General features: G+C 44.4%; 1 protein-coding gene across 23 annotated transcripts in view; it reads left to right on the top strand.

The window, feature by feature from the left end:
• LOC123761393 (uncharacterized protein CG45076) overlaps window positions 1-12,929 on the top strand; it is a 148,832-nt gene that overhangs the window by 111,404 nt on the left and 24,499 nt on the right. For 17 of the 23 annotated variants that reach the window (XM_069313833.1, XM_069313820.1, XM_069313725.1 and 14 more), the window contains one exon: window positions 10,725-10,933. In XM_069313833.1, coding sequence (XP_069169934.1) covers window positions 10,725-10,933 — 209 coding nt within the window. Of the gene's footprint in view, window positions 1-5,376; window positions 5,422-10,724; window positions 10,934-12,929 lie in introns of all 23 variants that reach the window. The other 6 variants (XM_069313784.1, XM_069313757.1, XM_069313817.1 and 3 more) reach the window with 4 other exon arrangements.

Genomic DNA, 12,929 nt, shown 5'->3' with positions numbered 1-12,929 from the left:
GACTGACTGATATACCCAAAATGTTTTCCTCCTGTGTCTCTTGTTCAATTCAGATTTAAAATATGTTTCTTCTTTTGATTTAATGATTGCAAGTAGAAGTAAAATGGTTTTCTATGGTAAATCATCAAAATAATTATTTCAATATAGTCTTTTTTTCTGGTGAATCTGAACACCAAATTTTTGCTCATACAGAAAACCAGAATCATTCTCGCAGGACTGTTGAGAATTATTTTGATTACTGAGCAAGATCCATTCAAGGCCGCAATTTATATCCATATTTCAGTTATGAATTTCAGGCAATTTTCAATCATTTCAGATCAGAAAACATAATATTTCAAGTGAAGAGTTATTTACTGAACGTGTTCATAGACGTATACTTGTAAAAGTGTTCTACCTGCAATTGTTCTTTTACCCCCCGTGTTCTCATTAGTTATTTGTTGTTCATTTCCAAGACTTTTCCCACCACCGTCCTTATCACACACTGAGTTTGGTCTAAAATGTTACGATCGTTCTTCCTCTTAAAATGAAATATGCTCTTGACATTTACCTGATATACACACACACTAAATATATATATATATATATATATATATATATATATATATATATATATATATATATATATATATATATATATATATATATATATATATATATATATATATATATATATCAACATTTTATACTTAATATTCATCAATATTCAACTGCGCTTCAGTGTCCTGAGTTTATCTTCAGCAAACAGATAAGAGCACAGAGCCGGGATAGAGTAAATACCGGGGGTATATAGCGCTATGTCACACATGACTGATGGACGATGGCTTCCACTCCCTCGCTAATGACGGCCATTACCCCCTTAATGGCAAAAGTTAGCATGATGAAATGGGGGGCCTAAGAGGTTCCCATTTTTCGAGATGTCATCCAGAATACAGTGTCACCTTCAAAATATATAGTCAGAAATATGTACATTTTATATGAAGGATAAACACTCGCTTGAGGACAAAAATAAACATCTAAAGAGCCATAGCGGAATTATATATATATATATATATATATATATATATATATATATATATATATATATATATATATATATATATATATATATATATATATATATATATATATATATATATATATATATATATATATATATATATATATATATATATATATATATATATATATATATATATATATATATATATATATATATATATATATATATATATATATATATATATATATATATATATCTTGCTGCATGATATATACTCGAGGATAAAGTGAAGGAGATGAGGTGAGGTGAAGCATGTCGCTAATAGGTCCATTGCACAAGTTGCAATGCATTGGAGGCATGCATCAAGATCTCCTCCACCCCCACCCCCCACCCCCAGGTCAAATCAATGACCCTCCACAGGATGCAACCCTACAACAGTTTCGTAACTTCGGGGTACCTATACACTGCTTAGTGAACAAAGACATTAAGTGAAAGGAAACATACCCAATCATTTCTACCCTGCCCAGGAATTGAACCTGGGATTCCCAATTGCGAGCCGAGAACGCAGCCAACTGTGCTACAAGGCTCTATAAATATAATATCGACTGGCTCTCCTCCACCACACCGCCAGCGACGTGATCTCCACTACACCAGCAACTCGCTAGTAACGAGGATCTCAACGATATCATAAGGAATACGTTTAAAAATTCCTCAAATTAATACGTCACATTTTTCTCTTATTCATGTAACTAATCCCAGCTGTAAATATATGTGGGACCTGAAGCGTCCATTACTTGTTCTAGAACAGCAACAAACACATGAGTCAGGTTATCTTGAGGTTATCTTGAGATGATTTCGGGGCTTAGTGTCCCCGTGGCCCGGTCCTCGACCAGGCCTCCACCCCAGGAAGCAGCCCGTGACAACTGACTAACTCCCAGGTATCTATTTACTGCTAGGTAACAGGGGCATTAGGATGACAGAAACTCTGCCCATTGTTTCTCGCCGGCGCCTGGGATCGAACCCAGGACCACAGGATCACAAGTCCAGCGTGCTGTCCGCTCGGCCGACCGGCTCCCCTCCAAAGAAATCAAAGAGGGTGAAAGAAACTCTGCCCATTGTTTCTTGCTGGCGCCAGGGATCGAATCCGGGACCACAGGATCACGCGTCCAGTGTTGTGTCCGCTCAGCCACCGGCTCCCCGGAGTCGCTCAAACTCACTGTATTTATAAGTTGCATTATGACCCAACTGAATATTCCTAAAGATATACTTAGAGGAACAATCCATAGACATTTTAGACAAATACAATTAGCGTCGTTATAGAGACTTAACACCTTGTAAACTGTACCAGGATCGCCAACAAACATATATCAGTCAAACGATGGTGTGTTACGTTGATGGTAAACCAAATAACTATTGCCAGTCAGCCGCGGTCGCTTGTGGAAGGTCTGTCATCCTGACTATATTCGAATAAATGAAGAGTAGAATCTACATAGCTACGCCTTTATGCTGCCAAAGCCCTGTTTACTACTGCACAATATTCCCCTTGACGCAGGAGTTCCAGGCATAGTTTCTATACCTCGAGACACGTTTCTATAGCTGGAGACATGTTTCTATAGCTCGAGACATGTTTCTATAGCTCGAGACATGTTTCTATAGCTCGAAACACGTTTCTATAGCTCGAGACACGTTTCTATAGCTCGAGACACGTTTCTATAGCTCGAGACACATTTCTATAGCTCGAGACATGTTTCTATAGCTCGAGACACATTTCTATAGCTCGAGACATGTTTCTATAGCTCGAGACACGTTTCTATAGCTCGAGACACGTTTCTATAGCTCAAGACACGTTTCTATAGCTCGAGACACGTTTCTATAGCTCGAGACACGTTTCTATACCTCGAGACAAGTTTCTATACCTCGAGACACGTTTCTATACCTCGAGACACGTTTCTATACCTCGAGACACATTTCTATACCTCGAGACACGTTTCTATACCTCGAGACACGTTTCTATACCTCGAGACACGTTTCTAAAGCTCGAGACACGTTTCTATAGCTCGAGACACGTTTCTATACCTCGAGACACATTTCTATACCTCGAGACACATTTCTATACCTCGAGACACGTTTCTATACCTCGAGACACGTTTCTATACCTCGAGACACGTTTCTAAAGCTCGAGACACGTTTCTATAGCTCGAGACATGTTTCTATAGCTCGAGACACGTTTCTATAGCTCGAGACACGTTTCTATAGCTCGAGACACGTTTCTATAGCTCGAGACACGTTTCTATAGCTCGAGACACGTTTCTATAGCTCGAGACACGTTTCTATAGCTCGAGACACGTTTCTATACCTCGAGACACGTTTCTGTACCTCGAGACACGTTTCTATAGCTCCAGACACGTTTCTATAGCTCCAGACACGTTTCTATAGCTCCAGACACGTTTCTATACCTCGAGACACGTTTCTATACCTCGAGACACGTTTCTATACCTCGAGACACGTTTCTATAGCTCGAGACACGTTTCTATAGCTCGAGACACATTTCTATAGCTCGAGACATGTTTCTATAGCTCGAGACACATTTCTATAGCTCGAGACACGTTTCTATAGCTCGAGACACATTTCTATAGCTCGAGACATGTTTCTATAGCTCGAGACACATTTCTATAGCTCGAGACACGTTTCTATAGCTCGAGACACATTTCTATAGCTCGAGACATGTTTCTATAGCTCGAGACACGTTTCTATAGCTCGAGATACGTTTCTATAGCTCGAGATACGTTTCTATAGCTCGAGATACGTTTCTATAGCTCGAGACACGTTTCTATAGCTCGAGACACGTTTCTATAGCTCGAGACACGTTTCTATAGCTCGAGACACGTTTCTATACCTCGAGACACGTTTCTATAGCTCGAGACACGTTTCTATAGCTCGAGACACGTTTCTATAGCTCGAGACACGTTTCTATAGCTCGAGACACGTTTCTATAGCTCGAGACACGTTTCTATAGCTCGAGACACGTTTCTATAGCTCGAGACACGTTTCTATAGCTCGAGACACGTTTCTATAGCTCGAGACACGTTTCTATAGCTCCAGACACGTTTCTATAGCTCGAGACACGTTTCTATAGCTCGCGACACGTTTCTATACCTCGAGACACGTTTCATTCACATATCAACAAGTCCTGACCTCGGCTTAACAAAAAGTCTGTTATACTATTAAATTATAGTTGAGTAAACCCGTTATTTTTCATTATTTTCTCTGCGGTATTTTGCATTGGTTAACGGGGGAGCCGGTCGGCCGAGCGGACAGCACGCTGGACTTGTGATCCTGTGGTCCCGGGTTCGATCCCAGGCGCCGGCGAGAAACAATGGGCAGAGTTTCTTTCACCCTATGCCCCTGTTACCTAACAGTAATATAGGTACCTGGGTGTTAGTCAGCTGTCACGGGCTGCTTCCTGGGGGTGGAGGCCTGGTCGAGGACCGGGCCGCGGGGACACTAAAGCCCCGAAATCATCTCAAGATAACCTCTCAAGATAACGGTACAGACTATGGTGATATATTAATGTTTGAAAAGGCAGGAGACAACGTCAACGTGTAATATTTCTCAATAATTTTATATATCATAATTTATAAGTATTAGTTTAGCTGTACTCAAATTTACGAAATAATTTGGATGTAACGTTTTCTACAATAGGTCATATGAAAGACTTACACTATAGAGACCAATATCGGGGGATAGTCTCACTCCTTTCCCAGTGGCCTCGTTAAGTTCGTATTAATGTTGTTAAGATGATTCGCCCTGGTACTTAACAACCATTTGTTTCTATAAGTAAACTAATTATTATGCGCGAGAAGCATCTGCTCGCATTCACACTTAAATGTAAACCTATATGATCTGTCATATGTTTATATCAACCCAGCACACCGAGTAACTCTCACCAGTGTCAAGAGCATCTTCCAGTACCTCCTTCCTCTTCTTCCATAGCAGATTTAGCGAAATATTTTAAACTTCCGTATTTTTTGGGCATTATTTTTACTTATTTTTTACCTTATTTTCCTCGATTGCATTTCGTACCTCATAATTGTGTTATAACTGTGATTTCTTTCTGTATATAATTAAGAATGTCGGTATTTAATTTAATTGCCAAATGTCGATCACCAGCTTAACCACCACCAGCTTAACCACCACCATCTTGGTCTACTAAACGATGTCTTAGCGAACAATTTCTCCTTCTCCCTCGTTCCTGACGCTCTACTGCGGTCCAGTAGTAGAACTCCTTCACTGACTCCTTTGTTTCATTATTCTAATCTTGTGTTTAGAGTAATTCCCCGTTTGTTACTCATTCCCTTTTATGTTTGGTGTTACAGATTACTGGAAGCCTAAACAGTACATTCCTACAGAGCCATTCAAGGGTCTGTTACCACGTGTTCGTCTAGCGAGAATGGCAGTGTTCTTATCCCCCAGGGAGTTGGCCCGACTTGTCCGAGTCTTGCTATCAAGGATACAACTCACTCATTATAGTTCCCCCTAACACTCCCAGTTTCTATGTTTTCAAGCACATGTGTTTAACTATAATCTGGTGTTAATATCTTTGATAGCATTTTGAGTTACGGAAGCAAATCCTTTGTATTCTTGTGGTTTAAGTAGCGTAGTATTTGAAAATGTAACTTAACATATTCTGAATGAGATTTGTTTTAATAGCATGCAACATTGAATATTTTCTTCCATAACATAATATGCAGAGAGTACTTGATATAATGAAATATAGCCGCCAATGTGGACATGTTTATTGTCACAGACATTGTCACAGACTTTGACTCAGGCATTGTTACAGTCAAATTGTCACACTGTCAGAGTGTATCAGGTAACAAAGAAATGTATATGTATACACGTGTCAGCATACACACTCAGTATTATCTCCCAATAATCATTAATGGGGTTTCCTTTCAGTGAGCATTTTATGAAATAACATAATTTCCAAACAAAATATTTTATTTAGCATTAACACTCAATTTGACTGTCACCATAAAATGTTGACACTCACAGTATGCTAATAGTGTTAATTGGCAGGTGTGTGTTCACCCGGAGACGCACATGTGTGTATATTGGAGGTTCGGTTGCACCAGAAGGTACACATATGTGTGTACGTGAGGCTCATGTGCACCAGGAGGTACACATGTTGACCAGACCACACACTAGAAGGTGAAGGGACGACGACGTTTTGGTCCGTGCTGGACCAATCTCAAGTCGATTGTCCATTCTCACAATCGACTTGAGAATGGTCCAGGACGGACCGAAACGTCGTCGTCCCTTCACCTTCAAGTGTGTGGTCTGGTCAACATACTTTAGCTACGTTATTGTGACTCATCGCCTGCATAAAGGTACACATGTGTGTGTACGTGAAGCTCGGGTGCACCAGGAGGTACACATGTGTGTGTCTGTGAGGCTCAGGTACCAGCAACACTGCTCAAGCAATACAACAGCCAGTGTTGTGAGCCTAACACAAACACTGACTTAATGATCCTCTCAATCGATCAGACTCACAACACAACCTAGTACTTATTAAATATATATTTAATAATTCAAAGACTATAATTACCGAACATCAATAAATAACTTTAGGTCTATTAAAAAAAAGGAGGATTACAAAAAATATATATAAAATATGTAAAATAAAAGCAATACGCAGATGATGAGTCATAATATCGTGGCTGAAAAATGTTGACCAAACATTTGGTTGTTGATAAAAGTTGATAAAAGCAAAACCTTAACTTTGATAACATAAATAAATAATAGTTTGGCCCACGAACAAAAGTTTTGCCCCTCGCCCGGGAAGACGAGGAAGACCATTGCCTCTCTCGTGTGTTTATGAGGCGTGTTGTGTGGCTTCGTGAAAGGTAAACCCAACCAACATCAATTACTCGCCCCCACACACTCCTCACGTACACATGAGCCCAACTCCTATGTAAACCTCATAAATCGTGTCCCTTCATTGCCTGCCCCTCGCCTCACACACACACAATGATGCTCTCCTCATAAAAGACTCATCCACCTCATGTTCACACGACAAATACACAATGACACAGTTATATAAAACCTCGAATTATGAAACACATAGTTTTCCACATATAGTTTTTACGTATAGACACTTTACGGCACTTTTGCATAGACCTTCACCGCTATTCATTTCTTGCGGGGATATTAACAACACACACCAACACCCTTTGTAGGTCAGCGTATATATATACACTCAAGTGTTCTTATATATCATGAACTCTGTTCCGGACGAGAGCACACTTGCTATAGTCGAGCAGCCTAAGATATCCCACACTAACTGGCTTAGGTTAGGTTTTGGGCCTAAGACCTCTTAGCTGCATGAGGGGTTGTTAAGGCCCTGACACTAGTTTTCTGATCGGCCTGTGAGTATACTTTAATCCTGAATATAGACCATGACTAACGTAAACTTTTAATGTGTATACACCGAGAGGCAGGATACACATCTCCGTGTAAATATTTTGCCTGTGTCAGCATTTTTTATTAATAAACTTCACACGATAGTTTATATGAAAAGACCGCCTAATGTAGTTTATAATAAATCATATAGCACCTATTGTATAGAAGACCAACTGTGGAAGTATCAGACTATATCGCTATATTTTAAGCTACATTGCCCTATAAGGAACATATATAGAATCTTGCCACCTTATACCGCAGGTATAAGACATAAATACACCTATAATAAGAGACAATGATTGTCTGAGTATCCGAAGTTAAAGGCCAGACGCTCGGGGCTAGTTTCACTCAACTTTACAGTGGGAATGGTCTTGGGTACGGGCCGGACACAGCCTGGTCTGGGTAAGCCTAAGTTCAATGTTTTAAGAAATATGAGCCTATAACCCAATACCTTCCACGTGCGATTTTCATGAAATCGGGGATGTGGTGTCCTGAGGCTTTATCACTTACTCTAAAGTGATGAACTGAAGTCATTCGATTTACAGTGAAGAAATAGTGAATTAGGAAGATGTTAGTGATGAGAGTAGCTCGGTTAAATTAACTTAAATATTCTAGAGAGACACATAAGGAGATATTGAGATGCATATATATATATATATATATATATATATATATATATATATATATATATATATATATATATATATATATATATATATATATACATATACACAATATAAGCCCAATAGCAACCATAACAAAAGTTCAGCAGAGTGTGTGGCATAAAAGCTCAGCCCATAACAACACTCAATAAACTATGCAGAAGCAAATAGCTTCCATATAAATCCGGACACTCTTTAATAATTATGTAAAACTCTACACCAGTCACTTTCAAAATACCTGGGGCAGGCCCCCCCCCCCCCATCTTGTCCTAACACTAATTCATGCTTCTTTCTCTCCCTCACTCTTCCTCCTCCTTCTCAAGCTGTCCCTCCTCTTCCCCCTCTCACTCTTCCTCTCTCTCCTCTATATACTCGTCACTCGCAGGCTTCAGGAGAAGGAACCTGGTGTTGTTGTAATACAGTATACACTCATACACTCACAGTGTGACTAAGGCGACACATGGGCTGGCGTGAGGGTAGGGGGCACCTCAGGTACTCCAACTGCAATCTTGCCAAAAATGTACTCCAGTGGCACATTGGTTGAGGGGACAAAAATGTATTATCATTATAATAATACATTTTAGTCAGATTCCCAAGTCGTCACTTTTTGTGTTTTTGTTTCTGCACACACGTGTGTGTGTGTGTTTTGTTTGTTCATGTTTGTGTGTTTTTGTCCATATGTGTGTGTGTGTGTGCTTATTGGTCACTCTGGTGTCACTGCCGTGTCCTCTGTCCAGTATGTCCTCCGTGTCAAGCCAGGTAAGTCACGCGGCTGTGTGTGTACCACTAATACATAATAAATGTTTTAAACATATTATTATTACATATATTAAGCACTGTGTATATTAACGCAATGCCAAACATATATCATACCCTAGACTCAAATCTGTTTTCATGAATATTTAAGACTTTGTAACGAAATGTACAATGTAGATTTCTAGTTTAAGACTTCACATAAAATGAGATCTGGACCTGAGGGCCCGTTAAGGCCTGGATTAAAAACATTTGGTAGTAATCCAGGCCGGATGTAATCCCTGCTACCAGATGGATTCCCAGTTCCCGTCAATCAGGGTTCAGCAGTATATATTGTAAGACTACTTTATGTTTCGTTACAAATCGTTTCATCTCCTAAGATCTTACAAAGTCATTGTATTAAGAGGGAATATTTACACTATAGTAATAATATTTCAAGTCCGGGTTGAATAATTATATTTTTTCTTCTGGTGATATTTTAAAATAGTTTATTAATATCCAAATTTTAACAAAAAAGTGACAATAAATATTTCTTCCTTGTTCAATAGATACACTATGTCCGTACTCCCCCACAGCTTGGGTCAGGTCCCACTACCCTCCCACAGCCTGGGTCAGGTCCCACTACCCTCCCACAGCCTGGGTCAGGTCACACTACTCTCCCACAGCTTGGGTCAGGTCCCACTACCCTCCCACAGCCTGGGTCAGGTCACACTACCCTCCCACAGTCTGGGTCAGGTCACACTACTCTCCCACAGCCTGGGTCAGGTCACACTACCCTCCCACAGCTTGGGTCAGGTCCCACTACCCTCCCACTGCCTGGGTCAGGTCACACTACCCTCCCACAGTCTGGGTCAGGTCCCACTACTCTCCCACAGCCTGGGTCAGGTCCCACTACCCTCCCACAGCCTGGGTCAGGTCACACTACTCTCCCACATCCTGGGTCAGGTCACACTACTCTCCCACAGCCTGGGTCAGGTCACACTACCCTCCCACAGCCTGGGTCAGGTCACACTACCCTCCCACAGCCTGGGTCAGGTCCCACTATTCTCCCACAGCCTGGGTCAGGTCTCACTACTCTCCCACAGCCTGGGTCAGGTCTCACTACTCTCCCACAGCCTGGGTCAGGTCACACTACCTTCCCACAGTCTGGGTCAGGTCCCACTACTCTCCCACAGCCTGGGTCAGGTCTCACTACTCTCCCACAGCCTGGGTCAGGTCCCACTACCCTCCCACAGCCTGGGTCAGGTCCCACTACCCTCCCACAGCCTGGGTCAGGTCCCACTACCCTCCCACAGCCTGGGTCAGGTCACACTACCCTCCCACAGCCTGGGTCAGGTCCCACTACCCTCCCACAGCCTGGATCAGGTCACACTACCCTCCCACAGCCTGGGTCAGGTCTCACTACCCTCCCACAGCCTGGCTCAGGTCCACTACTCTCCCACAACCTGGGTCAGGTCCCACAACTCTCCCACAACCTGGCTCAGGTCCCACTACTCTCCCACAGCCTGGGTCAGGTCCCACTACTCTCCCACAGCCTGGCTCAGGTCCCACTACTCTCCCACAGCCTGGGTCAGGTCTCACTACCCTCCCACAGCCTGGCTCAGGTCCCACTACCCTCCTACAGCCTGGGTCAGGTCACACTACCCTCCCACAGCCTGGGTCAGGTCACACTACTCTCCCACAGCCTGGGTCAGGTCCCACTACCCTCCCACAGCCTGGGTCAGGTCACACTACCCTCCCACAGCCTGGGTCAGGTCACACTACCCTCCCACAGCCTGGGTCAGGTCACACTACCCTCCCACAGCATGGTACAAGCCACACCACTAACCACTGTCTACCTCCTACAGTGATGCCGGACTCCAGCTCACGCTACACCAAGCTGACCAGCAAGTGGGAGGAACCAGACACAGTGTTCGGCGCACCCACCGACAAGAAGCCCTACTCCAAGGTAGAAACTGGCTCTTCCTTCTTCTCTACCTATGGTTACACCAACCGTAAGAAGGACTATGTGGGCGAGAAGGTGCGTGATTATTACTACTTCGGAGACAGCGCCAAGGTGCGTTTAGGCCGTCGGAAGCCGTCACAACGCATGGACTGGCTGGGTTGTTTATAGACCGTCACCTATAACATCCTGCGTCCGCCTCAGGTCGCCTGACGAGTGTGACCGACGTGTGTGTTCGTAGGGTGTGACGTCAGGCTTTTTTTAGAGATGCCAGATAGAGTAGAATCGACCGGCTGGTCTTGTTTTCTTTTGGAAGTGTGATGTTACACGCCTTACTGGGTGGGCCTCGTGCGATGTTTGTTCCACCTGGCCCACCTCTCCCTCAGGCCCACCTGCCGCCACCACTGGTCAAGCACCAGGGGGGGGGGGCGCCACCTGCTGCCACCACTGGTCAAGCACCAGGGGGGGGGGCGCCACCTGCTGCCACCACTGGTCAAGCACCAGGGGGCGCTACCTGCTGCCACCACTGGTCAAGCACCAGGGGGCGCCACCTGCTGCCACCACTGGTCAAGCACCAGGGGGCGGCTCCTGCTGCCACCACTGGTCAAGCACCAGGGGGCGCCACCTGCTGCCACCACTGGTCAAGCACCAGGGGGCGGCTCCTGCTGCCACCACTGGTCAAGCACCAGGGGGTGCCACCTGCTGCCACCACTGGTCAAGCACACAGAGGGTGCCACCTCCTGCCAGCCACCACTGGTGAAGCACCAGGGGGCGCCTCCTGCTGCCACCACTGGTCAAGCACCCATAGGGTGCCACCTGCCTCCACCACTGGTCAAGCACCAGGGGGGCGCCTCCTGCTGCCACCACTGGTCAAGCACCCATAGGGTGCCACCTGCCTCCACCACTGGTCAAGCACCAGGGGGCTCCACCTGCTGCCACCACTGGTCAAGCACCAAGAGAGTGCCACCTGCCTCCACCACTGGTCAAGTACCCAGAGGGTGCCATGCACTACACACTAGGACTCAGGTTATCTCATCAATCATATTACCTGTCGAACAAGGTGGTTTAGTGATACACATCGGCTTGCACCAGCAGGGTAGCGTGTGTGTGTCCGTATGTATCTCTTGAGATTGGGCCCCTGACACGTGATCTGTGTCAGCAGTATAGTGTGTATGCTTGTATGTGTCCTGTAAAGTATGGTATATTAGCATATATTTTGTTTTAACTGAATTATTATTAGAGTCTAATGTATCTTAGAAGGTCCACCTGTGACACATGGGCAGCACTAGGTGTAGTTAGTGTGGCTGTATGTGTAACAGGGACACATGGGCAGCACTAGGTGTAGGTAGTGTGGCTGTATGTGTAACAGTGACACATGGGCAGCACTAGGTGTAGGTAGTGTGTCTGTATGTGTAACAGTGACACATGTACGGGCATAAGACGTGGCGCGGGTTCATAGAAGGACCACTGATGACACAAGAGGAACCATTAGAGGTTAGGTGCTAGTGTGAGAGGTGAGATGTTGAGTTGTGAGGTGCTGGCGTGAGGTGGTCACTCTGTATGACGTGTGAGGCGCTGGTGTGAGGCAAGAGGTGCAAGCTTGAGGGATGAGGTGCGGACGAGACATGAGGGACGAACATCCGCACGATGCGGTCGCCGTCAGCCTGGCGTGGAGTCAGTAAGCTGACGCCCCCAGCCTCCCTCAGACGCGGCTGCTGACGGCAGCCCCTGAGGGTAGAGGCGGGGCGCTGACGAGACAAGTGTGCTGGGCGCGAACACGAGATCCCACTTCGACTCTCTGACACGATCAAAAAACATACTTTAGCCGCTAACTAGACCTCATAACCTCTTTTAGCGGAACGTGGCTGGCAAGCTTATTGAAGCACTGACTAACCTTCTTATAAATTCCGTGACTTCCTGCTTAAATAAAACCCCCCAAACGGGACTTAATCAGAGCTATGATCCTAAGCTCACCTCAGTGCTCAGTCTCAGCCGTGGCCATGAGCTCAGGTAGGTAAACAATGCTATGCTTTAGAGATGCTTGCTTAACAAAAGACGAACGAGTCTGGTAAACAAGATGCACTTTACCGGAGATGATGCAAGAGCAGCC

This window comes from Procambarus clarkii, chromosome 7 (genome assembly GCF_040958095.1).
Source record: "Procambarus clarkii isolate CNS0578487 chromosome 7, FALCON_Pclarkii_2.0, whole genome shotgun sequence".
Lineage (NCBI taxonomy): Eukaryota > Metazoa > Arthropoda > Malacostraca > Decapoda > Cambaridae > Procambarus > Procambarus clarkii.
This window is presented reverse-complemented; position numbering and strand designations above follow the sequence as displayed.